The sequence below is a fragment of the Silurus meridionalis genome, chromosome 17 (assembly GCF_014805685.1).
Source record: "Silurus meridionalis isolate SWU-2019-XX chromosome 17, ASM1480568v1, whole genome shotgun sequence".
NCBI classification, from domain to species: Eukaryota; Metazoa; Chordata; class Actinopteri; order Siluriformes; family Siluridae; genus Silurus; species Silurus meridionalis.
Genome location: NC_060900.1, coordinates 21,885,044 through 21,912,031, shown reverse-complemented (window position 1 = coordinate 21,912,031; position 26,988 = coordinate 21,885,044). Strand labels below are relative to the sequence as shown.

The 26,988-nt window shown below is 37.1% G+C and overlaps 2 protein-coding genes and 1 long non-coding RNA gene across 5 annotated transcripts; 1 reads left to right on the top strand and 2 right to left on the bottom strand.

Moving 5' to 3' along the window:
* Positions 1–3,393: 3,393 nt before the first annotated feature.
* LOC124399676 (tumor necrosis factor receptor superfamily member 14-like) lies at positions 3,394–17,155 on the bottom strand. 2 transcript variants are annotated; one of them, XM_046870783.1, is made up of 10 exons: positions 16,745–17,155; positions 14,942–15,031; positions 12,546–12,671; positions 12,305–12,454; positions 11,538–11,622; positions 11,267–11,421; positions 7,655–7,671; positions 6,426–6,463; positions 6,241–6,336; positions 3,394–3,677 (listed from the first exon to the last, which is right to left on the bottom strand). In XM_046870783.1, exons 1-9 carry the CDS (start codon positions 16,782–16,784, stop codon positions 6,258–6,260), a joined length of 780 nt encoding a protein of 259 aa, XP_046726739.1. In that variant the 5' UTR covers positions 16,785–17,155; the 3' UTR covers positions 3,394–3,677; positions 6,241–6,257. The 2 variants fall into 2 exon arrangements, with proteins under 2 accessions (XP_046726739.1, XP_046726741.1); XM_046870785.1 differs by lacking the exon at positions 6,241–6,336.
* On the top strand, positions 16,917–17,857 carry LOC124399681. Its single transcript, XR_006928272.1, has 2 exons — positions 16,917–17,015; positions 17,162–17,857. It is a non-coding gene; the product is annotated as an uncharacterized LOC124399681 (long non-coding RNA).
* Positions 17,858–18,724: 867 nt separating this feature from the next.
* Positions 18,725–26,764, bottom strand: LOC124399679 (tumor necrosis factor receptor superfamily member 14-like). 2 transcript variants are annotated; one of them, XM_046870791.1, is made up of 8 exons: positions 26,461–26,764; positions 24,231–24,320; positions 23,873–23,998; positions 23,640–23,789; positions 23,348–23,432; positions 23,047–23,236; positions 22,624–22,640; positions 20,234–20,308 (listed from the first exon to the last, which is right to left on the bottom strand). In XM_046870791.1, exons 1-6 carry the CDS (start codon positions 26,498–26,500, stop codon positions 23,128–23,130), a joined length of 600 nt encoding a protein of 199 aa, XP_046726747.1. In that variant the 5' UTR covers positions 26,501–26,764; the 3' UTR covers positions 20,234–20,308; positions 22,624–22,640; positions 23,047–23,127. The 2 variants fall into 2 exon arrangements, 1 of the variants encoding a protein (XP_046726747.1); XR_006928270.1 differs by lacking the exons at positions 23,047–23,236; positions 23,348–23,432; positions 23,640–23,789; ... (1 more) ...; positions 24,231–24,320; positions 26,461–26,764 and adding exons at positions 18,725–19,205; positions 19,652–19,741; positions 19,953–20,145 and having other exon boundaries at positions 20,235–20,308; positions 22,624–22,758.
* Positions 26,765–26,988: the final 224 nt, after the last annotated feature.

Sequence of the window (26,988 nt, the reverse complement as noted above, 5' to 3'; positions counted from 1 at the left end):
TCATACATTGTGATTTCTGGATTTTTTTTTTTTAGATTATGTCTCTCACAGTGGACATGCACCTACGATGACAATTTCAGACCCCTCCATGATTTCTAAGTGGGAGAACTTGCAAAAATAGCAGGGTGTTCAAATACTTATTTTCCTCACTGTATATGCGTATATATCAGCCCTATATAATCACCCACTCCCCCACTGGAGTCCTCGTCTGTTCTACTAGTTGCCTAGGAGAACATTCACGGACTACACTCCTTGGATTACTTATGTTACTTGGACTTTACCTTTCTCGGGAGATTTGAGATACTATAGACTTTGCCTTCAAGGATTATTCATACTCTGTGAACTTCACCTTTCTAAAGGATTATATGGACTCTCACGGCACGGCTGGGATCTGTGCATGTGTGTACGTGTATTCTGGCTTCCTTTATTAAAACCTTGTCTTCTGTTTCCTAATTTCTACGCCCTGACAATATATATATATATATATATATATATATATATATATATATATATATATATATATATATATATATATATTACTTTTTTTTGTTTGCTTTTAAATATACAAAAAAAAAAACCAAGATCTGAAACTCTAAATATGTGTGTGGTGGAATAAAAGGTAATAGTATTTCACAATCATACCTTTCAAATATAGTTACTGATGTAAAACCAGATCTAGTGTGCATGTCAATCTGAAAAGAATGCATTTACAAATAAACCAGAGGGAAAATGTTTGACAGAAATCATTTAATATCATGGTGATGTACCTTTTAGTGGGTAATATTATACTGACCATTCAAAATATTATATGCAAATATTTAATAATGAGTATTTGTGGTTGCTTAAGACAGGTTAACGCATGAAGAAATGATGAAGGTTCGTAAAACCTTTAAAAAATTGTCCGGATCTTCTGTATAAGTGTACAAGAACAAAAACTTCATCACCGTCAAAGATGCTACACAGTAATGTCCTGATTAAAACACACACACACACACACACACACACACACACACACACACACACACAAATTTGACCCTTACACCCTGGCTATAACAGGACTTCTACGATCACAAAAAATCACACTATGTGACATGGGATAAAAATCGATAATGAGATTCGTCTCTCTCCCTTCACCGTGTGGTCCTCCATTTCGTCTGTAGCTGAACTAAAAGTTTTTCAGCACATAGACGTCTTTTTCCCCACAGTCAGAGTCTCAGTAAATGGAACATTACCTCAGTAACCAGTCTAATTACTTAATTCTATTTGCCATTGTTAGTGTTAAGATGGGCCTCACACTGGTTCTCTTAACACATTCCTTTTTTATCTGTTAAGTGTCTATAGGATCTTTACGATGAGAGTATGTAAGGTACACGGAATGTCTTTGTCTCTGGTTACTATGTCTTCTTACCCAATCAGGAACAGTTTTAGGTCAGGCTTTCTTTTCAATGTGTATATATACTTGTCTATTGTCTGCAATAAACCAAAGAAGAACACAAGCCATTCTGTGTGCTGTGTGATTCTTCCCTGATATCAGAAAAGGCACCACATGCATCTTAGATCGTAGGGAAAACCTCCAAGAATTAAGTTTCGTTTGGGCATGAAAAAAATCTAACAGGCATGTTTTAACTTATAATTGCTGTATACCCTATTTTGTCGATTCTGTATACCCACAAAATGGCTCTTCTTCAATGAAACAGACCTTCTTGAATTGTATATTGTGGAAAGGGGGTGTCTCTTCGTTTCAATGGCTGCTGATACTTTTGATACGCAAGCAGCACTATGTATAAAACATAACTACATGTTTTATGTATACAACATTCATTGCTATGACCTAAATGTACATTATATTTTACAAAATACTGAGAACCATTTCAAATTTATGCAAAATCATATGTTGGATATTCTGTACAATGCAGTAGAAGTGGATGGCCACAGTACAGACTGTTTCTTCTGACTGGTCATTGACACTTGGATTATTCCATTCGTTCTTCATGCAGTCCTTAATTCGAGTAGAAACCTTTTTAGCAGATGAATGTCCCTTTTTCTCAGTCAGTTGCACAGTTAGAAGAAATATTCTCTCATTAACCCTTACAGTTACTGTGGTTTTGTGACATTCTTTAGATTGAACTAAAATGGAGATTACTCAAATGTAATGGGTGAAAACACCTGCTGATACGAGGTCAGGGAAAAATTGACAGATTGGTTTCACAGCATTGGGTGAACTTCTGCACATATTAGCTACGATTTCTGTTTTTGGTTGAGATGAGCAGTTAATAAGGTGGTTAATAGTTTTAGACATGACAGTAATGCAGGTGGCTTGCACAGAGCCCTGACTTCATCCTTACTGCATGCATCTGGGATGACAAACTATAACTTCACAACAGAACCCACTGTCTGGCATCTGAACTCAAAGTTGGGACGTCAATAGGTTGAATTAGACACATCACCAAAGTCACAATCCCAAATTGTAAAAAGCCTTTCTAGAAAAGTGTTGGTTATTATAACTGCAAATAAGGAACAAAATCTGGAGGAAAAAAAAATCAGAAAACAATTATTAATTAATTAATAATAAAAAATAATTTCTTGAATGCAATGTTTCACTTGTAAGAGTTTAATCTTTGTTAAAACGAAGTCTCTGATTTTAGTTACAAAAATGTAAAACACACCCAGGTAACCGGTGATAATGGTGAGATGGTCCTCGGTAGAAATCAGCTCTGACCATTTAAATAATAATAATTTGCACAAAATGAAGCTGCAACTTACATTATACTTTAGTTTGAAATATATTAGTCTAAAATAAACTGAGATACAGTTTGTTCCTTGATCTGTTACTTAAAGAAAAATTGAGAGTCGACTCAGGTACTGTGCATGGTACTCTTTTTAAACACCGACATCTGATTTATTCGTCATTGTGAGCATGTGTTTAAATCTCAGTGTTGTGAGTGATTGAATTTTATTAAAGGAATAATGTACAAATAGACTTTTTTGTGTTTATCTAATGTTAGATTTTATTGAATAATTTAAGTCATAGTTGGACAAAAAAATTAGCCATTAAAATGTTTTTGTTATGGAAAAAATTAATGAAATGTTTAAAGGAACTAAACAACTTCAACAACATGACGTAAAATAAAAAAATCTAAAGAGTACATAATTGGCATTCTACATTTAATCTTTTTTTAAAAATAAAAGACAGTAAAAAGTTAGAAGTAATTGACACAAAATATGAATATGAAAAGGCATGTGGTTTTGACTGTGGCAACACATTCCAAAATGAGCACAAGAGCAAGGAAATAGCACAAATAAATAATGACAAATTTCAAAAACAAAACCATCACAGATGGTGCTTATTGACCAACACTATGTGTATCTATGTAAAATAAAAACAAACAAACAAATTATTTATTGTTTTATTTCACTGATATCTATCAGGAAAATTTGAAATATAGGTTAAAAAAGATTAAAGTGCAATTCACTTAATGCTATCGAGTTTCCTGCTGGTGGGTGTAAGTTTATTATTGCTATATGGTTAAGATGGATAGACTCAGAGATAAACTCAGACAGGATCCATGTTTCAGCAGAGAAAGCTAATGTTCAAACAGTTCTTTCCACAGGCAGTGCAGTGACTGTCTTTTTGAAGTTCCTTTGCACACATTACACAGATGCTGGTGAATTTCAGTCTGTAAATCATAGTAACATACAGTTACATTTCAAACTTGCACCATGGGAACAGGCCTCCATTAGAGCAGTCAAATAATGCAGATGTTTTGGGAAATCTTTCATTTTCCAGGATAACTGTACCCAAAACCTCAAATGTTACACAAATATGTAAAACAGTAGCAACTGTTCATGACATCAGCATACAACATCATAAGGTGCAATAAAAATTTTACAAACATAAACTAATCTGCAAGACACCACACAAAAATGATAAACAGCATTTACCAAAAAATCTTACATTTGTGTTTTGAACTCCGTATTCAACATATAATATCATGTAGAAAAATTTTGTTAATTAAAGTCTCACCAGTTTACTTCAATAGTCAAATGTCTGAATTAAAGTATTACAGGAATGTCATCAAAAGTTCAAACAATCCAAAGTTAGCGACAAAGTTCTTAAAAAACGTGAAGCAGTTTCGGTTATAAAAATGCCTTAAATTACAGTGCTGTGCAAAGGTTTTAGGAAGGTGTGGAAAAATGCTGTACAGTAAGAATGATCAAAAATAAGTGTTAATAATCAATACGGAAAGTAAAATGGAAAGTAAACGAAAAGAAGAAAAATCCCAATTAAATCAATATTTTGTGTTACCACCCTTTGCCATCTCGATGAACTAACCAAAGAGTGTCTGTGGATGTAGACTGCCTCAAATCAATCTGTCTCTTTATGTAATCCCATAAAAACTCGATTATGTTGAGATCAGGGCTCTGTGGGGGCAAACCATCACTTTCAAGACTCCATGTTCTGTAAGTTTTGGGTAATTGTCCTCCTGCAGAATACATTTTGGAACCAATCGGGTCCCTCCTGATGGTATTACACGATGGTAGTTATCTGCCTGTATTTCTCAGCAGTGAGGAAACCATTAATCCAAATATCCAACTCCATTTACAGAAATGCAGCTACAAACTTACAGTAAACCTCCACCATGCTTTACTGTCATCTGCAAACACCATTATTGTACTGCTCATTATCCGTTCAGCAAGCAACCTGCCACTTGCTATGGCTAAATATTTCAGATTTTGACTCATCAGACCAGAGCACCTGCTGCTATTTGTATGCACCACAGTTTATACACTATTTTTTATGCAGAGTCACTTATCCTCGTTTCCAAGTCTACAATTCTTCCACTTCTGACCAGACTCCTTCGGACAGTACATTGGGCACATCCTCCTATTTCAAAGGGAAGGAAACATGATTTGTCTTTAATCTGCTTCTTGAAGTTTCCTTGACTGACAACTGCATCAACATTGCCAGATTCTTTGTGCTTCTTCTAAATATCTTGAACAGCACCTTCAACCCTGGTGTGCTTTGGAATCTTTACCTGTGAGAGAGCTTGCTGATGCAGTATAAATACCTTGTGTCTTGTTGCTGTGCTCAGTCTTGTCATGGTGTATGACCCCTAACATGAAACTGTCTTCCAAGCCCTCACCTTTGTAGCAGTTTGGCTGTTCATCACCCAGTTTTGAGCCGTCTACACAGCTGTTTCTGTTAATAACTGTGTTTCAACCTACATACTTGATCACTACCACCGGATTGGTATGATTTGTTAATCATAAACCTGACACTGACTCCTGCAAAGGTCCTGAAAATGTGCAAGTGCACAAAGTGTGCATTTGTAGGAACTGGAATCCAGAGGGTATTAACACCAAATCATCTTCTTCTTCTGGCTGCTTCCAGGAGACACAGAGAATCATCGGTCTCCATATCCTTAATGTTTGTGATCCTCCCATATACTATGTTTCCAAAAGTATTGGGTCACCTGGTTATAAGTATGGTATGTGATTCCACAATTAGTCTCAATTTGCTCTTATAATTCCCTCGACTCTTCTGGGAAGATGTTCTTCTAGATTTTGGAGTGAGCTAATAGAGTGTTCCTCAGCAACAAGGGGATTACAAAAGTCAAGTAACTGATGTAAGGTGAGGAGGTCTTGGGTGCAGTCAGCATTCCAATTCATCCCAAAGGTGTTCTGTAGGGATGAGATCAGAGCTCTATAGCAGGCAACTCGAGATCTTCCTCTCTAAAGCATTTAAACTATATTTTCAAGGTGCTCACATTGTGCACAGGGGCATCGCCATGCTGAAACAGGTTTGGGTTTCCAAGTTCAAGTGAATTCAAAATTTTATTATGGTGCATCTAAAGACGTCCTGTACAACTGAGTGCCTCCAGCTTTGTGGTAACAGTTTAGAAAAGAACCACATATAGCAGGAAAGGTCAGGTGACCCAATACTTACTTACTACTATATACTATATATTACTATAATTCTTTTGCGCTAGATGACCTTCCAAACACAACCCTCCCCATTTATCCGGGCTTGGGACCGGCACCAAGGCTTGTGCAACCCTAATGGCTGAGTTATACCAAATATTAATTTTGATTTTTCAATATTGTCAATATATTTTTTACATTTCTGCACAATACTGTCCAATAAACACCATTATTTTTCATAAAAAAAAAAAATTGAAAACATTCCAAACTGTGGCTGAGGGAGACTAATAAAAAATGGCATCACTCAAAGAATCTTACAAGAAATCCTCATTGAGTTATTCAGAATTCACAGAGGTGTCCAAGGCAACACGTTCCTGGCTACAATCAGGTGAATCTGTTTCCTGATTTTTTTCCCTAGAGTAAAGCAATAACAAAATTTATCTTCTATATTATGGAACAGCTTTCATATTTATCTGTGACATTATGGAAGGGAAAGCTCTTACCATTTACTGGTTGCTGGATTTGTTTCCTCTACTGGAACCTGCTTGCAAAAATAAACAGCATTAAGAGATCCATATCTAATCTAATAAGGACTCCATCTTACTATTGTAAAGTATGGCTGCAAATAACCATTTCTTAACTAACCCAATATGTAAGAAAATGATTCATAGACTATTTAGCTAAATACATTTAATCAGATTTCAGCTGCATTGTAAAGAGTACAAGTACCCATCCTAAAAAAGAAATGAAAAACAGACCTTTCTGCTTTCTGCATATAACAATAACTAAAATTAAAATAAATGAATAGAGGGTTCATATGAGGACACACCATAGCCTTAAACGTGTTTCTCTAAAAAAAAAAATAATAATAAATGTGTATTTTCATTGTGAACACCAAATCATCCATCCCTCATTTGTATATCATGTAACTATCATCAAGTCATATTTATGGTATTACTGGAACAGCGTGCACACTGATGTGAACAGTTAAATACATTATTTATCCAGTCTGTCTGACTTTCTTCTTTCCAACACTAAAAAACAACAGTTTTATTTACCATTCCATTCAGCTGAAAAAAAAAGCTGCCTGATGCTGCCATTCTGGGTATGAATATGGATACTACATCAGTATAGTCTAAATATAATACATAAAAAAAGAATCACATTTGGGTTTCCCTAATCTCGCACTACAGGCTAAAAATCAGCAGCCTTAACTATTCATTACAGAGTGATAGAACAAAGAAATCACCAAAAGCTGCACTGCTGTGTGCTTCTGGGAGAAAAGAAAACTTAAATACTTTTGTGTTGGCTGTATTTAACAAAAATAAAAAAAATACAAAAATAAAAATAGAAGAGTTAACAAAAAGTTTAATTTTTTAAAGTTTAAATTAGGTAAAGATCGTACTTATTTTAATGGCAAAGTAAATTTTCTGTAACATGAAGTGTACTTGTATTCTGGTATGCATCAAAAAAAAAAAGTTGCAGGGAACCTGTTATTTTTATATCTAGGATCAGGGCCATTTCTAGCCTTTTTTGGCACCCTAGGCAAGATTCCTATTGTCACCCCCCCAATGGCTTCATAAAAGGTTTAAACACGTTTAATAATATTGATGGCAAAATTGCCTGAATTTAAGTATGTAAATATGTATATTACACTTAAGTAGAAAAACAGTTAAATAGGTCAAATGTTTAATATTAATTAAAAAATTAGGCATATGAATTAAGCACTTACTCCTGGTTGTCTGATATCTGCAAAACAAAACAAGAAAAAAGAGCCATATATGAACATTAAACAAATGCTGTGCATTCAGAATTATTCAGACCCCCTTCATTCTTTTAAATTTTATGTTGTAGCCTGATAATACCCAGCAGATAATAACAAGCAGAGAGGCCTTTATTTATTCACATTCATCTTCACCCTGACGCTTTCCTTGTTAGTAATCATGCTTGGGCACACACACCAACACACAGACATATTCGCAGTTCAACCCTATATTTCTGGCTAACTATACATGTCTCCACACATATGCCCACGCTCAGCTCTGCTCTGTGTTTCTCTCTCAAGGCTCTTTTCTCTATCCTTTTGTTTATCCTCGTCACCGCCAACTAAAACAGAGCACACTGACTAGTCCAATAAGTCACAGGTGTGCATCTCACTGCTCTTTCCTTCAGCTCCGAATCTGGAAGTTGGAGTCTGTCAGATGGCTTTGGAGTTTATTAGGAAAAGTGTAAGGACTAAAAAAATGTGGTGGAAACTGATAAAAAGGTAGACTGTTGTGTGAGATTTAGGGAAGAGGTCAGATGAGGGCTAGGTGGTGGAGATGCTTGATGCTTAGGCAACTACTGCAAAAGTAATAAGGGTGACAGCTAGCAAGGTACTTGGTGTGACATCTGGTCCGTGGTGAGACCTGCGATGTTGTATGGTTAAGAGACAGTGCCATTGATTAAAAGACTGGAGGTGGAGCTGGAGGTAGCAGAGCTGAAGATGTTAAGTTTTTTTTTTTGTGAATGACGAAGATGGATTAGAAATTAGTTTATGAGAGGGACAAGGCAGGTAGGACATTTTGGAGACAAGGTGAGGGAGGCCCAAATGAGAGATTTTGGTTATGTGCAGAGGAGGGACATGGGGTATATCGGTAGAAGAATGCTGAAGATGGAGACTGTAAGGTGTTGGCAGGGCACAGTCTAGCTAGACAGCATCGGAGGTAAAGAAGAAGAGGAGAAGAGTGATGACTGAAAGAAGAATTAGGAAAGAGAAAGGAAGACAAAGAGACATGGTGGTGGAATGAGAAAGTGCAGAAAAGCGTAAGGGGAAAGATGCTGGCAAAAGAGAACTGGGCTCGGCAGAGTGATGAGAAAAGCAGGCAGGTGTACAAGAAGATGCGGCAGCAGGTGAAGAAGGATGTAGCAAAAGCCAAGGAAAAGGCAAATGAGGAGCTGTATGTGAAGTTGGACACTAAGGAAAGAGAAAAGGATTTGTAGCGATTGGCCAGGAAGAGGGACTGAGCTGGGAAGGATGTGCTGCAAGTTAGCGCAATAAAGGATGGAGATGGAAATGTGTTGAATAGTGGGGAGAGTGTGTTGAAAAGACGAAGGAGTATTTTGAACAGCTGATGAACAAGGAAAATGAGAGAGAGAAGCTTGGATGGTGTGGAGATGGTGAAGCAGAAAGTGGATAGGATTAGTAAGGGGGAAGTGAGAGCAGCGATTAAGAAGATGAAAAGTGGAAAGTCGGTTGGCCCAGATTTCAATTCAATTTAATTCATTTTTATTTGTATAGCGCTTTTAACAATGAACATTATCTCAAAGCAGCTTTACACAGATAACGTGGTGATTAAAAGTGGATATGTTCTTTATAAGTAAGTTTCTCCCTGATGAGCAAGCCGGTGGCGACTGTGGCAAGGAAAAACTCCCCAAGATGGCATAAGGAAGAAACCTTGAGAGGAACCAGACTCAAGAGGGAACCCATCCTCATCTGGGTTGCACCAAAAGTCTATTTATAGCAGATATACGAGGTTGCAGGGTACAGTGATGGTGATCAGAAGCGAAAAGTAGTCCTGAGTCAATGTAGCAGTATGATGACATTAACTACAGTTCAATCCATCCTTGAAGCGCCCGTTCTTACTCCGGAATTTCATGGAAACACCCAAGGCCGTGAGAAACCGTCCCAAGCTGCACAGAGTGGCATCCAGTCGAAGAGAACACTATCCAGAGGCAGGCCTGGATGAAATGGGAAGATCCATAGGGGGGAGAGGGGCAGGAACAATGGTCACTGGAACCTCAGGAGCATGAAACCAGATGGAGATGTTTAGGAGAGATGGCAGTGGAGTTTGTAACCAGGTTCCAAGATTTTGGAAGGTGAGAGTATGCCTGAGGAATGGAGAAGGAGTGTTGATGTTGGTACCGATCATTAAGAATAAGGGAGCAGTGTAGACCTGCAGTAAAGTCAGGGATTTAAGTTGATCAGTCACACCATGAAGTTATGGGAAAGAGTAGTGGAAGCCAGGTTGAGAGAAGAGGTGACCATCTGTGAGCAGTAGTATGGTTTCATGCCAAGGAAGAGCACTACAGACTTATTATTTGCTTTGAGAATGTTGATGGAGAAGTATAGAGAAGGTCAGAAGCAGTTGCATTGTGTTTGTGGATTTAGAGAAAGAGTACGACAGAGTGCTCAGAGAGGAGTTGTGGTATTGCATAAGGAAGTGTGATGTGTCAGAGAAGTATGTGAGGGTGGTGCAGGACAGTGTGACAGCAGTGAAGTGTGCAGTGGGAACGACAGACTGGTTCAAGGTGGAGGTTTGACTGCATCAAGGATCAGCCCTTTCCTGTTTGCAAAGGTGATTGACAGGTTAAAGAACGAGGTCAGACAGGAGTCTCCATGGATTATGATGTTTGCGGATGATATTGTGATTTGTGGTGAAAGTAAGTAGTAGGTTGAGAAGAGCCTGGAGAGGTGGAGGTACACGCTGGACAGAAGGGGAATGAAAGTCAGTAGGATTAAGACAGAGTACATGTGTGTGAATGAGAGGGAGGGCAGAGGAGTGGTGCGGTTGCAGGGATAAGAGGTGGAAAAGGTGAAGGAGTTTAGGTACCTGGGGTCAACAGTGCAAAGTAATCGAGTGTGTTAGAGATGTGGAAAAAAAAGAGTGCAGGCAGGATGGAGAAGAGTGATAGCAGGAGTGATTTGTGATAGAAGGGTATCTGCAAGAGTGAAAGGGAAAGTTTATAGGGCTTTGGTGAGACCTGCGATGTTGTACAGTATAGAGACAGTGGCATTGAGTAAAAGACAGGAGGTGGAGCTGGAGGTAGCAGAGCTGAAGATCCCGAGGTTTTTGTTGGGAGTGAAGAGGATGGACAGGATTAGAAATGAGTTTATTAGAGGGACAGCGCATGTAGGACGTTTTGGAGACAAGGTGAGGAAGGTGAGATTGAGATGGTTTGGACATGTGCAGAGGAGGGACATGGGGTATTTCGGTAGGAGAATGCTGAGGATGGAGCCACCAGGAAGGAGGAAAAGAGGAACGCCAAGGGGGAGGTTTATGGATATGGTGAGGGAAGACATGCAGGTAGTTTGGTTGAAAGAGGCAGATGTAGAGGACAAGATGGTGTGGAGACTGAAGATCTGCTGTGGGGAAACATAAGGGGAGCAGCCAAAAGAGGAAGTAGAAGCAGGGGTATCAGGCTGCAACATAACAAAATTGAAAAAGGTAAAGGGGGTCTAAATACTTTCTGAATGCACTCTTGAAAAGAATATTATACATAATACATTTGCAGACATCATTGTATCCCCTTAACTTAATGAACCTATGCATTGTTTAGAAATGAAACACCGAACACAACTTACTTCTGTGCTTCCAATATAAAATTAATAATGACAGTAAAAGAACTGCAGATGCTAGAAGAGCTGCTATGAGTAAAAATCTGTTCCTTGTTGGTTTGCATTTAACATCTCTTATGGGAGTACCTTCTTCATCCACAATCTCATTACTGAGTGAACAGCTTGAAGAAAATAAAAAAATAACAATTTCACACAAAGTAAGCCATTCTAATTGAGAGATAAAAATGCAACAGACAAACAAAAATATTATAGCTCACATGATAAATAAATGACTTACTCAGTCCATTTAGTGCATTTCACACCTTCAGGGGAATAAAATCCTGATGGACACAATTCACAAACTGTATTTACGGATTTAGTGCCTGTAAATGAATTCACAATTAAAATTCAATACAGTGAAGCACACAACAGTTTCACAATAGAACCAGTCATCTATGTTTTTTAGGATGCATTGTTTCCCAGCCCTGCACCTTAAATCTCTCTGTACTGCTTAACCCTACCCTAGCTTTAAACTTATGGTCTTTTCTTAAAAAGGAAATGTGGTTTAGGGGGGAAAAACTCAAATCTAAGAAAATAATTTCAGAAAAATACTGTTTTTACTTCTAAATGCAAACATGCAAGTATTTATTTTAGCCAAATTTCCTCTATTATAAGATTCTATATAAGATTATATTTATTCTCATTGATTCATCTGGTGTTTTGACTATGTTCAAATGTTCATGTTATTAGCATTTTTGAGACACATAAAAAAAAATCGAATTTAAGTGCTATTAAAAATACTACTTTTTACTTATCCTCTCAATGATCTGTAACATGTAGTGATAACTATAACTATAATATATATGCAGTAAAAAGCATTAAGATGCCATGGACAAGCCTCTTCCTGCAGATAAACATTCCAATGGTTTACTATTTGGTCAGAAACAGCTCCATAATCATGTAATTTTTACTATGGAATTGAATTTTGTGTTAAAAATAACTGATTTAGAGTGGCCTTTTGAATGTGACCATGATCAGAGTAAAGGCTGATGCTTTAGTACTTACCTAGAGTTTTTATTTGTTCTCCTGGTTTACACTCACTGTGTTTCATTGCAAGAGAACATTCTCTATCTGAGTATTGTGCACAGTAATACCCATCCAAGACCTCACAGACTTTGTCCTTTATTGTGCTGCAGTTTTGTAAAGTATAAAGTCCTATTAACGGAACAATAGATTAGAAAAAAGATAAGTTTAAATACTACATATAAAATATCAAAGACATAAGAATTGACAGAATGATATTTACCTCTGTCACAGGTTTTACATGGAAAGCAAGTGTGTACACCATTAGGCACATTCATGAAAGTGCCTTTAATACAAGGACTGCATGTTGTACTGTAATCACCAATACAGTCTCTGAGAACCACCAAACCTGAAGAACAAAAATAATATGCACTCAACAAAAATGCACGGAAGGCTCACATTTTCATTAAAGCTACTAGCACAAGTTGAGCCAAACATGAAAACATGGTTTTACTTTATCTACACTGATCAGTCATCACACTAGGCATTATAGCATTATGATGGGTAAGTGAATAACACTGATTATCTCTTCATTACAGCACCTGTTAGTGGGTGGGATATATTAGGCAACAAGTGAACATTTTATTCTCAAATTTGATGTGCAAGAAGCAGGAGAAATGGGCAAGAGTAAGGATTTGAGCGAGTTTGACTAAGGACAATTGTGATGGATAGATTGATAGATACTTTATTCATCCCAATGGTAAATTTACAGACAGTTGGGTCAGAGCATCACCAAAACTGTAGCTCTTGTGGGATGCTCCTGGTCTGCAGTGGTCAGTATCTATCACGTGGGGAGTGAAGATTGGAGTGTGTATGCTAATCCAACAGACGAGCTTCTGTAGCTTAAACTGCTAAAGAGGTTAATGCTGTTAATGCTTGAAGGGTCAGAACTGTTTATGCAGCAAAAAGGGGACCAAAACAATATTAGGCAGGTGGTCATAAAGTTATGCCTGGTCAGTGTATATCACCAAAACGTCAGTACAGTGAAACCCGGTTATGTCGATGTCCGAGGGGGTCGCCAAAAAGCATCGAGGTAACCGATGATCGAGATAAACGGAAATCAAAATGGCGGCAATATATTAACGTGCTTGAAATTTCTTTATGTACATGATGTGCGTTAATAAATGAGAATGTGCGTGGACGTATTTTTGAAGGGTTTTTTTACACAACAGCGTTGCCGCGATTTGTTTGATGAAGGCATGCTATAAAAATACATACAGTACATGTTTATCTGTCAGGAATCCACCTGCCACGTCCCCTTCGGCCCCCTTCAGCGTGTCAGGTGCTTTCTCGGCCGCTTTCTCTGAAGCTCCCGGCTTCAATCGCGCACATATGGTGCTCGTTTATCATCATCACCAGCTCCTATTTAAACTTCCACACTCTCACTGTCTGTTATTGTTGGTATATGTTGGTTCACGGCGGTCGTTGTTATCGCGCATGTGTATCCCGGTACGTGTCTTCACACCAGCACTCTCTCAACGGCGGCTCTTTTCCCAAAGCGCCTCTCGTTCATCGCATAACATTTAACAACAAAAGGCATATGTGCACTAACTAACAGCAGAGATTCACCAGTTGTCAGGAATCCACCTGCCACGCCTCCTTCAGAGGCTGTCATTGCCTCCGCGCGCTCCCAAGCTCGCAGCGCAAATCATGCACAGCTGAAGCGCGTTACTCACTCACTCCCGGCTCCCATATAAACCGCTCACTCACCCACGCTCGGGGTCCGTTATTATATTTGTTCATGCGTGGTCATGTGTATGCTGCACCCGCTACATACCGTCTCCTCCTGGACTCCTCGCTCACTCCACGGCTGCGTTTTCCTTCCCCAGCGCACCTCGGACTTTAGACGCTTCCCCGTCGCTTCCTCTGCGCCGCGCTTCCTCGATAACGCACCGTTGATGTTATTATTGGACTGCCGTTTGCCGGATTATCCCGATCTACGCGGGTATTTTGTGTTGGCTCTGCCTTTGTTAAATAAAGTTTCTGTTTGCCGTTACTCCGGCTTCCGCCTCCGTACCACGCCTAACACCAGTATACAATACAACACCTGTAGCAGCTGTAAGGCTTGATCTTTCCGACACTTTCGCGAGTTCTTCTGCGGCTGCACCGAGATAACCGGCGTTAACTGGCAAATTTTTCCCCCCTTGTGCTCGAGATATTAGGGTTCGGCGACATAAAAAAAGTCGACATATCCGATAAAAAATGCTTAGAAAAAACGTCGACTTAATAGGGTTGTCGAGGTAACCGAGGGCGAGATAACCGGGTTCCACTGTATATTCTTTTGGCTTCTCCCATTAGGGGTCGCCACAGCGGATCATCCGTGTTCATGATCCGCATGTTTGATTTGGCACATGTTTTAATGCTGGATGCCCTTCCTAACGCAACCCTCCCCATTTATCCAGGCTTGGGACCGGCACTAAGAGTGCACTGGCTTGTGCAACACTAATGGCTGGGGTTGGTTCCCTGACCGGGGTTCAAACCCGGGCCGCAGCGGTGAGAGCGCCGCATCCTAACCACTAGACCACCATGGAACAAAAAAAAAAACTAATAAATATAAATCACTTTAGAGAGCTTTACATTACTTTATGACTTAAATATAAATGTATATTCATGGCATACCTATGTTACACATTGGACAGCATTCTCCAGCTGTTGATAGATATTCACCGTGCCTGCATGATGCTCCGAATGTCTTACAAGTGGTAAAACCTGTTAAGAAGCAAAGCAAATGCATGTAAATAATTCTGAAGCAAGTAAACGATTGAATGATTGTTTAAGTCTAAACACAAATTATAAGAATCAGCTAAACATGTGGAGACCTCTCCTATCAAAATGTATTTACTTTTCTCATTGATTATATGATTGAAATGGATTAGAACCTACAAAATGTACATTGAAAAAAACAACCTCTAATCTGGTGAAGTGATTAATGTGATTTTACCAATATATCTAATTAAAACTGACAAATCACAAGTTCATAACAATATCTCTGGTATGATCCTGAGCTCTGGGTAAAATGACTTGAACCACCAGACCTTCCGATCAGTAACCCAGAACCTTAAGGACTGAGCTACCATCTCTCTAAAGCAGGGGTCACCAACATGGTGCCTGTGGGCACCAGGTCGCCCGAAAGGACCACATGAGTTGCCCACGGGCCTTTTCTAAAAAATAGCTCACCACAGCGCCACTTACCAGTGAGCTGCATCTAACTTTTTTAAATCACACTTGCATTGGTGAGAATTTGAAAATGACAATATTAATAAAAAATAAAAAAAAGTTTCATATTAGATTAGAGCTAGCTGGTCTCCAAGTTGATTTTAGTATGTTAGGTAATTGCTAATCTGTACAAACATAATGCAACGAAGTGCATGATTTGTTAAAATTGTTAGTGGCTAGTGAAAATGTTGTAGAAGTGATCATTTGAAAATGCTTGCAGAGATTTATAGAAATAAAGTTTTGAATATTGATATTGATCTGTTTCATACCTTTTAAATCATTGTTAATTATTGTGAGAAATCATTAACACGATCAGTGTCTTCGCATAGACGAATATCATTAATTATTAATAATAACATAATTAAAGGTAAATTGAGCAAATGTGTTATTTCAGAAGTGTGTATCAAACTGGTAGCCCTTCACATTTATTAAATAAAAAGTTGGTGAGCCCTGATCTAAAGGTTACAAGATAGAGTCTGAATCCACCAGGACCATGACCTGAATAAAGCAGTTACAAGATAAAGTGGGTGAATCCATGAATATATGTATATAATACTAAAAAAAAGAAGTAGTCTTCTGGATCATATTTGTTCAGGTTAAACAGACACAGCATGTAAAGTCGTTTTTGTCATAAATCTATCCCACAGATAATGCAGTGGATCACTAGGCGGGGGGTGTGGTAGGGTGTGTGGGTGTGGGTGTGGGTTTCATATGAGGTGATATAAACAGGAGACGCAGCAAAAGAAATGGCATTATATTAATCCTTAACCACCTACACACTGCCTGTAACAATCTAAAGGTAAGTTTCTTCAGGATTATATACATTTTGATGATAAATTTTTATTTAAATAAATGTAATGAGATAACATTGTAATAGAATGACTGAAGGATGGGGACTGAGTTGTGTAAAATTGTGTAAAGAACCGCTGTGATTTCAGCATCTGTAACTGCTCTTAATATTCAGTGTCGCCATTTTCAGTCTTTTCGGTTCATTAAATAATGAAGGGGAACTAATCATAATGATACTGTAGACTTTTTTATCGCTTACTAACTTAACAGGATTCGCGTTTCTAGTGTGGAGTTAAACTGAAGGATATTTGAGTTTCACTGGTTCGTATTAAAAGAGAAAGTAAATATTTATTCTCAGTGGTTGGAATAAACAACAGCTACAATATGAGATGTGAGCAGATCACAAGAACCACTTACTGATTATGTAGAACAGAAGCGTCAGAAACGTGGATTTCATTATTTGAAAATAAATATTAATGTAAAAAATATTAATCTAACAGCGTTAGAACAGAAGAACTGACTGGTCACAGGAATGTGTCGTTTCTTTTCGCTTTTCATTTGAACGTTTTTTTGTCTCCATTTGTCCTCCAGGTCTCCATTTTCCGTCTGTAACCGAGTGAAAGCTTTTTGAGCAGATAGACGCCTTTTTCTCCAAGTCAAGAGTCGCAGTAGACTGAATATTCCCTCTGTAACCATCCCAATTTCAATTCCAATCCGATTTCTTTTCGACACGCTTTAGTTTTAACTAAAAACACTGAATATTTATCACATATTTCTATTCCATAAATCCACAAAATGGCGCAATTTGTTAATGGTTTCGTTTATTTCCCCCAGCCAATGAAACACGGACTTTCGGAACGGGAACTTCATCCCTATTGGATGTTTTCTTTTTCCCATCCAGTGAAACACGGACGTCATGTGCTAAAAGACGTGTCTGTTCGTTTCAACACCTCTTCTTCTTCCGGCGTCTCCCATTAGGGGTCGCCACAGCGGATCATCCGTCTTCATACCTCCTGTCCTCTACATCTGCCTCTTTCACACCAACTACATGTTCGTTTCAACACTACTGAGGCAATACTTACTACACCAGTGTACATATATAAAACCTCATATAAAAATTTGCTACGACCTGAAAGTGCAGTACATTGTGAAAAATACAAAATAAATTATTAAATAAAAAAAATCCAAATTAATGTAAAATGATGTTAGAGATTCTGTTTAGAATTTGTTGATGTGACTTACAGTGGCAGGCCATGCATTTGGTACCTGGGCTTCAGTGAGGACTTGCATGACTTAATTCACCTCTTAATACCACCACTATCACATCGCAATTATAGAAACCATCAATACAATACAACAACACATGGCTTTACAGAGAGAGAGGCATTTCACATATGGAGGTTTTTCTGTTATGTAGCTTTATGTTAGATGTAGCACCAAGGTTCTGTAGGAACATTGTCTCATTTCACTGTGTACTGCATCAGTATATATATATATGGTTGAAATGACAATAAAAGCTACTTGACTTGACTACCGTTTTACTAAAGCCAGCTCCAAATCTCTACACTACTACTGCAACTGTGCCACCTACATCATCTGGAGCAGTTCAAAAACAATATTTGTCTAATAACAGGACAAAAACATAAAATATTAAATCTGATTGGTTAAAGAAACAGATCCATTGCTAATATTCTCTAAGTTAAAAAGGCCAGCAGTACAGACTTTAAAGGCTCTGGGCAGATTAGATTGACATGGCAGCACATAGAGGCTGAAATCTGATTGGACAAAAAATCTAACATCCACATACAGAACTGGAAGCTGTGTAGCCAAGAGAAAAGCTACACAGCTTTAACAAATATTAGAATTTAGGTTGTAAATGTAAGTCAGTGCTTCTGATAGTGTTTAGGCCAGCAAAAAAGGCTTTGCTGGCCCATCACTGGTGACTTACAAGAAGTTCTTTTAATTTGTCATTCTAGGGCTGCATCTTATAAAAGATTACAAATATACAATCACCCCTGTTTTATTAGGAACAGCTGTTCAATTATGAATTTTTCCAAATTAAAAAAAAATCCAAATAATTGTCATGCAGATACAAGACACAAGCTTCAGTTATTATGTGATCTCTGTAAGTTTCAGTGTAATGGTTATTTGTACATTATGGGATGGGTTAAGTAGTGAAAAACTTCATAGAGCTTACACAGAATAGTGTGGAAAACAAAAAAAAAGATTGACAGTTCTCACCTTGATTAAATAGTTCAGTGAGAACTGTCTGTATATAGTAAGTCAAGCCATGGGTGAGCAGAACAGCATCTCAGCAGAAGAACACTTTGGGTAAAATTGGACAACCCAGCCCGTGTGATAGTAACATACATACTTCAGTTAAACAATAAACAGTAATAATATAAGAAAGATGTATTTATTATGTATTTAACATAATTCTGTATTTCTGTGCAAAGTATTTTACAGCTGTTGTTAAGAGCACAATACAGTATTGTACATAATTATAGTAATTATAGTACATCAAGCACCAATACAAAGGCAGGTTTATTTAGGAGAAAAATAAAGCTGCAAATGTAAACTGAAATTGTGACATTTCCTCAGAGTTTGTATTACAAAATATTGTTATTGATCACAGCATGTGTTAACAATATAATGAATTACTTGTTCTTTTTATAAATAATTAAATATAATAATTATTATTATTTTGAGTGCAGTGGCGTTAACATTAACTTACATTCGAGTGTATTTATTTGAGTGATGGTTATGTTCAGGTTCTATAGATTATGTCTGTGTATTCATTGAATGCAAGCCACAATCCCTCAGACCACAGCCCACAACATATCATCCTGTGCCTGCACTTTCTACAGGACTGCCACCACTGAAAATAAATGATGTGAAAATATATTATTGCATTATCAATCTCTCAAATATTGTTTTTATATTAAAAATATCTGTGCTATTATTTTTGATAAAGCTTACAGGACTGAAATCATTATCATGTCAGCATGTCTGTAAAACCAACCCTCAGCTTGTGCAAACACCACAAGCGTTCTCAGCACTGTGTGATTCTTGTGCTATCACTGAATGATTATGCTGCTATATCAATGATTAAAAGATTCTGAATCTTCTATTAAAAAAGGAACATCATACTCAGTATATTGGCTGGATAGCTATGTAAAATAACACCACCTTGATAGATTATGGCTACATATGTTCTACCAATACTAATGTATTTGCCAGTGACAGATGTGTACAAATGTAAATGTTGATGTTTGTTGCTTGGATTTTTATAAGTAATAAATATATTCAAATATTAAATCTTACCATATCTACACAGAACTATTTTGGTTTGTTGGTATAAGCAAAATAACACCGCAGACCTCATTCTACCAGACAGCCGCTTTTCACCACATCCTGCAACACACCATTTCTGATCTTCAGCCATTGCACAACTGGTCAGTGTATATTTTTCATAGGGCTTGGTATGATCAAAACCAATGCTTCTCAGATGGTTTATTTTTTTTGCTAAATGGTAAAAATTATGATGACTGAAACAGGGCAAAACATATCACACAGGATTCAAATCTTATTTTTATGAATTATAAATAATAATGAGAATACCTACCAATACATCCTGCTCCTCTTTCCTGCACGCATCTTTACGCTACACCATGTACACTGGATAAGCTGGTGAAGGCGCCTTCAGGTGCGCGCTGAGCAGGAACAGCAGTTCCAGGCTCCCACCGTTCCAACCACCAAATTGTTCATCATTACAATCAGGTTACTGCTGCTGGTGAATCTGTTTCCTGTTTTTTTCCCTAGAGGAAATAATAACAGCATTTATTTTCTATATTATATTACCACCTTTCATGTACATTTGTGACGTTAGAGAAGGGGACGCTCTTACACTTTACTGGATGATGATGAACCTGAATTACTAGGATTTGTTTCCTCTGTGGGAAACTGTAGAGATCCCCTTTGCTGGAGACAGAACATACAAGAAAACATCTGGTTTTATTGAATCCTTTTTTATTTTATTTTATTTTTGCACTTCAAAGGCCTGTTTGTGAAATGGCACAAGTATATCATTGATTTGTTGTCAGTCTGAACCAAAGAAATAATAATGAACTACCTGTACCATATTGAATTGCATCATGCATTGCACCCTTTTAATATTACTGCATATGGTTACATTTATCAGTAAATACAAGCAGTCAGATATACAAACTCCCTGTTTATTTTATCTGCTCCAAGAAAATACACTTCCTGAATATAGCAAACTTTAAAGAGGACTAAAGAAATGCAGCAGAAAGCAGGTGCATTTTGAACTAAGAAACACTAGAAAATACTAATAGCTCATGAAACTGTCAAGTACTGCATTTAAGCACTTACAAACAAAAATTAAATGTAAAATGTATAAACATTAAATTATATACTAAAATATTTAGTAAAGGCTAAACTGATCCACTGTGTGTATATGGTCAATCTACAAAAAAAAACATTCTGCAGTGCTCCAATATATATTATAAATATACTGTATATCAGAGGTGGGAAGTAACGGGTACAAATACTTCGTTACTGTACTTAAGTAGATTTTTCTGGTATCAGTATTTTACTCCACTATTTATTTTTCAGACAACTTTTTACTTTTACTCATTACATTTTTACACAAATATCTGCTGTACTTTTTACTTCTTACATTTTCAAACCCGGCTCGTTACTTTAGTTTTAATACATTGATTTGGTGAAATATATATATATTTTTTTTCTTCACTGCGCGCCGATTTCAGCCGAACAACCGATTTCCTGTTACTGCGCGTCTTTTTCAATCCACTGGTGTATAAAGTCCTGACTCTCACTCTTTACGAAGATAAGAATCAGCAGGCGGTAAAAAGTTTGGGGTTAACGTGGATGAGACAGAGGGAGTCAGTGATGAGAACATGACTGAGAACAGACACATTCATGATCATCATCTTTTCTCTGCTTGTGTTCTATATGTGGATGCTCAGCCTGGACACATTCATTAGGTAACAAAATTTTTATTCGTTTTGTATTAATATATATATATATATATATATATATATATATATATATATATATATATATATATATATATATATATATGGCTGTCAAAATTAAAATTATTGTAAACGACACTAAGTTTTATTAACGCGCTATCAATTCAGCGCGCATTTCTGTTTTTACCATTTTCATAAAAAATGTAAATACATAAATAAATAACTAAATATAAAAGAGGGGAGATTAAAACCGTCGGGAAAAAATACATTTATCCACGATGTCCCTACTTTACTTAGATATAAAATAAATAAATAAACTCCAGATAAAAATATTTTTAATCAGTAAACTTTTGTTTTATTTCTGCGCCAAGTCTCAAATCAAACACAAAATCCGCCATGTTTTACACAATTAACCCTCTAGGTGGCGTTTTCCCTCATAATGGCGACACAAACTACTTTTTACTTAAGTACATGTCAGAGCCAAGACTTCTTTACTTTCACTTGAGTAAAAAAAGTTTAATCTGTACTTCGACTTTTACCTGAGTATTTTAAAACATGAGTATCTGTACTTCTACTTAAGTAAAGGATGTGTGTACTTCTGCCACCTCTGCTGTATATTGACTGAGTTAAGTCCCTTTTGGCACCGGCCAATGTCAGTATCTCAGGGTTAAACTGGCTAGCGTGGTGTAAGTGGTATTCCCTACACAATTTGTGTGTGCAACAGGCTTTACACACAGCTTGTGTCTTGTCCAGTTCGTGTTTACCAGTTCATAAAAGTCAAAATTTGCCCAGATTTGAAATTTTAAAATAGTGGGTGCATTTTTTATTACTCAATTTGGTGTTTCATCTCTGTGTGCCATCTTAAACTAGCGCAACAAGAGCGTACGCAACGCATGATGTCAGTAAGCTATAATCGATTGTGGTCCATTACTGCATCAATGCAGAATCATCCATGTCTGCATCGCAATGCGTCATAGAAATGATCAATTTCAACACCCCTATACAATATAATCTAAATATAATAAAATAAATTTGTTTTCTGTAACATGAAATTTACTGGTATCAATGGAAAATAGCTGCATGGAACCTGTGACATTTCTTTATCTAGGATCAGTTATCACATCACTTACACTAATAGACATAGTGCACAGTATAGTTTCAGTTTAGCAAAAATGCTTTCATTTAAACAGTGTGAAGTTTATCAATAAGGAAAAACAAATGTAAAAATAAGAGGATGATACTGGTTGCAATATTATAGCATTTAATGTCAGCACTTACTCTTAATTTTCTGTTATCTGCAAAACAAAGAAAAGGATTCAAATATCAATAAAACACAAGCACCTAAAATATAAATAATAATAATAATTTAACCTTTATTCGTCCCACAGTGGGGAAATTTCTAGTTTTTTCGCATATCCCAACTCATCTGGAAGCTGGGGTCAGAGCGCAGGGTCAGCCATGGTACGGCGCCCCTGGAGCTGATAGGGTTAAGTGCCTTGCTCAAGGGCTCAACAGTGGTAGCTTGGCTGTGCTGGGGTTCGAACCGCTGACCTTGTGATCAGTAACCCAGAGCCTTAACCACTGGACTACCACTGCCTCTATACTGTATAATAGGAATATTATACAGTATACATTTGTACAGGACATTATTTCCACTTCATAAACTTATGCACTGTTTAAAATAGAAATTAAACAACTTACTTCTGTTTCTTCTGTGCCTAATGAGCCGCCACTTTAAAAGTAATATTGAAAGAAAAGAAACTGCAGGTATGAAAAAAGCTGCTATAAGAACAAAAGCTGCAAAAGGCCAGATCTCCTCCTTGTTGGTTTGCATTTAACATCTGTAATGGAAGTGCCTTCTTCATCCACAATCTCATTATTGAGTGAACAGCTTGAAGAAAGAAGAAATTAAAACTTTTTACACAAAGTAAAAAACATTAACTGGGAGATTGAATGCAACAGACAGAAATATTATAGCTCACATAATAAATAATTGACTTACTCAGTCCATTTAATGCATCTCACACCTTCAAGAGAATAAAATCCTGGTAGACATGTTTCACAAACTGTGTCTGAGACCCTCGTGCCTGTAAATAGTCACAATTCAAATTCACTACAGTGAAGCACACAACAGTTTTACATTCCAGTTTAAATTCCAGTGTTCCACTTTTTCCACAGCTCCATATCATGAAATTTTTAATATGGATTTACATTTTGTGTTTAAAAACACTGGTTCAGATTGGCATTTTTTATGTGACCGTGATCAGATGAATAACTGAGGCTTTAGTTCTCACCTGGAGTTTTTATTTGTTCTCCTGGTTTACACTCACTGTGTTTAATTGCAAGAGAACATTCTCCATCTGAGTGCTGTGCACAGTAATACCCATCTAAGACCTCACAGACTGTGTCCTTTATTGTGCTACAGTTTTGCAAAATATAAAGCCCTAGAAACAGAACATTAGTTTAGCAAATACTGATTACTTTAATATAAAATACATGACATTCAAATTGGCAGAATGATGTTTACCTCTGCCACAGGTTTTACATGTTTTACAAGTGTTTACACCATTAGGCACATTCATGAATGTTCCTTTAGTACAAGGAATACATGTTGTACTGTAATCACCAACACAGTCTTTGAAAACCACCAAACCTGAAGAACAAAAATATAAACAGATTTTAAGTGATGAGAGGACAAATATTTAAGAGTTTATAAAAGGCTCCCATATTCCTTAGAGCTACTAACATGGTTTAAAAACATGGTTTTGCTTCATCTACATCATTTAAGTGTCATTATATTATGGTGTAAAAAGCCATTAAATATAAATCCCTTATGGTTTACATTTTATTACTTCATGACAACTGTTAGTAGTATCAACATATACCTATGTTACACATTGGACAACATTCTCCAGCTGTTGATAAATATTCACCATGCCTGCATGATGCTCCAAATGTGTTACAAGCGTAAAAACCTGTTTGGAAACAAATCAAATGCATGTGTATACTTGTGAAGCAAGTAAACTCTTTAACGTTTAAGACATCACAGGAATCAGCTTTACATGTGAAGACTCCTATCAAAATGTAATTACTTTCCTTATTACTTACCGTTCTGTATACTGATTAGAAACTATAAAAACATAGTAAAAAAATATTTAAAACTCTGATTAACTGATTAATGTGATTTCACAATACATCATTGTAAGCTATCATAAATCACAAGTTTGTGACACACAACTTGTGAATCTCTGAATTAAACTTCAGCTCTGGGTAACTGGCTGAATGCATTAAGATATGTAAATAATACTTTTGAAAAGTTTTCTGGATCATACAGTGCATTTTCAAAGTATTCAGATGCTCTTCACCTTATTTCAATTTTGTTATGCTGCAGACTGATACTACAATCAGTCAAATTATTTTTTTTCTCATTAATCTACAATCAGTACACCATAATGACAGTGAAAACAAAACTCTAGAAATGCCTGACTTTTTATTTATATTTTTTAATAAAAAATACCCTGAAATATCTCATTGTCCCTAAGCCACTCCTGTGCTGTTTTCGCTATGTGCTTAGAGTTTCTGTCATGTGGGAAGGTGAACCTTCAGAACAGACTGAGGTTCTTTTATTGAGGAAATCTCTGTACTTTACTCAATTTAGCTTTCCCTCAATGCTGACCAGTTTCCAAGTCCATCCTGCAGAAACATCTCCACAGCATGATGCCACTATCATGCTTTACTTTGGGGATGCTTTTAAACATGTGATGAGGGGTTTCCTCCAGATTCATTTAGAACTGAGGCCAAAAAGTTCAATCTTGGTTTCATCAGACCACAGGTTTCATTTACCCACTGTTCCAAAAAGCCCAGATTGATGGAGGGCTGCAGTGATGGTTGTCCTTCTGGAACTTTGTCCAATCTATACAAAGAATCCTTGTAGATCAGTCAGAGTGGCCATCGAGTTCTTGGTCACCTCTCATTGTTTTTTGCTTTGATATACACTGTCAGCTGGGGGGCCTTCTATAGAGAGGTTTAAACTTTTCCAAATCATGTCCAATCAATAAACTTTTCCACAGATAGACTGACGTTTTCGTTGGAAGTGAAAAGTATGGACAGGATTAGAAATGAGTTTATTAGAGGGACGGCGCATGTAGGATGTTTGTGAGACAAGGTGAGGGAGGCGAGATTGAGATGGTTTGGACATGTGCAGAGGAGGGACATGGGGTATATCAGTAAGAGAATGCTGAGGATGGCGCCACCAGGAAGGAGGAAACGAGGAAGGCCAAGGAGGAGGTTTATGGATGTGCTGAAGGAAGACATGTAGGTAGTTGGTTTGAAAGAGGCAGATGTAGAGGACAGGAGTCAGATGAGCCGCTGTGGAGACCCCTAATGGGAGCAGCCAAAAGAAGAAGAAGACTCTAAGCAGCATCTCAGCAACAATCAGAAGAAATTGGAGGCACCTGAGCTAATTTTCATGTATCATTGAAAAGAGGCTGAATACCTATGTACGTGAAATTAAAAAAAAAAAAAAAAAAAAAAAAAAAGATATTTCTAGAAAATTTGTTTTCACTTTGAGGAAAAAAAATCAACCAGAGCGACTGTGAGATCATCCCACAACATAGAATTGAAAAAAGGTAAAGCGGGTCTGAATACATTCTGAATGAACTGTACTTGTCTAGGTTACACAGACCCTCCCACAATGTGTATTTAACTCGTACTGTCAAAGATGCCACACCAGAAAATCCTCTGATTTAATACACACATGGATTTGTTTTAGCATGATGTAGTATAGATGATCTGAACAAGACAAACGGCACAAGATGATATCTAAATCGAAACCTCTCAATTCTGAACCTCCCACACATTTCCTGTAACAGTCTCAATGTTTATTCTTCACTCATATACACTTTACGAATATAAATGTAATGAGATAACACTGTACTAGAAGGATAACTGAACGATGGGAAGAGAGGTGTGAAGAATTGTGTAGATATTCGATTTGAATTTAGCATCTGTAACTGCTTTATATTAAGCGTCGCCATTTCTTTTTCAGTTCACAAAACAATAAAGAGGAACTACAGCGGCAATTGGAGCTATAAGAAGGTCACAATAACCGCTTACCGATTATGTACAAATAAAGTGGCAGAAACGTGGATTTCATTATCTTTAGAGAGAAGAAGAATTCAACCAATAAACCCGTGTGGTCGCGGTAGTGCCGTTTTCTTTGTCTTTCTTAGGAAAGTCCCTTCTTTCGTCTTGAAGTCCTCAATTTTCACGACTTTTTCCACAGACACAGTAGACGGAATTTTCCCCTCAATAACCAGTTTAACTACTGTTTTCCCTGTATATTCTTTATTTTATCTTAACTAAAAAAAAACCCAGAAGTTAATCCGAATTTTCTATTACGTAAATAAAAAATCGCGTTTCCTCCCCCCCCCCGCCTTTTTTTTTTTTGGTCAATACCGCCACCTACTGTACTGGAGGGTAAACCGTAATAGAGAGAACACTTTTCTTCACCTTCATATAGTTTTATAATCTTAATGATAATTTTCATAACTGCAAACTATATTCTATTTGCTAGACATTCTGTATAATTGTCTCCCTTTCTCCAATAATTCCAACTTTTCTGCTACTTTCCCATAATTTTAT

Coding starts and splice junctions, on each gene's coding strand:
- LOC124399676 (XM_046870783.1), bottom strand. CDS start 16,784: ATGAAATCCACGTTTCTGACGCTTCTGTTCTACATAATCA. Junction 15,032..16,744: donor GCTTCTGTTCTACATAATCA/GTAAGTGGTTCT, acceptor GCTTCTTAACAG/GTTTTACCACTTGTAAGACA. Junction 11,623..12,304: donor AGAACAAATAAAAACTCTAG/GTAAGTACTAAA, acceptor ATTCATTTACAG/GCACTAAATCCGTAAATACA.
- LOC124399679 (XM_046870791.1), bottom strand. CDS start 26,500: ATGAAATCCACGTTTCTGCCACTTTATTTGTACATAATCG. Junction 24,321..26,460: donor ACTTTATTTGTACATAATCG/GTAAGCGGTTAT, acceptor GTTTCCAAACAG/GTTTTTACGCTTGTAACACA. Junction 23,999..24,230: donor TTGTCCAATGTGTAACATAG/GTATATGTTGAT, acceptor TTTGTTCTTCAG/GTTTGGTGGTTTTCAAAGAC.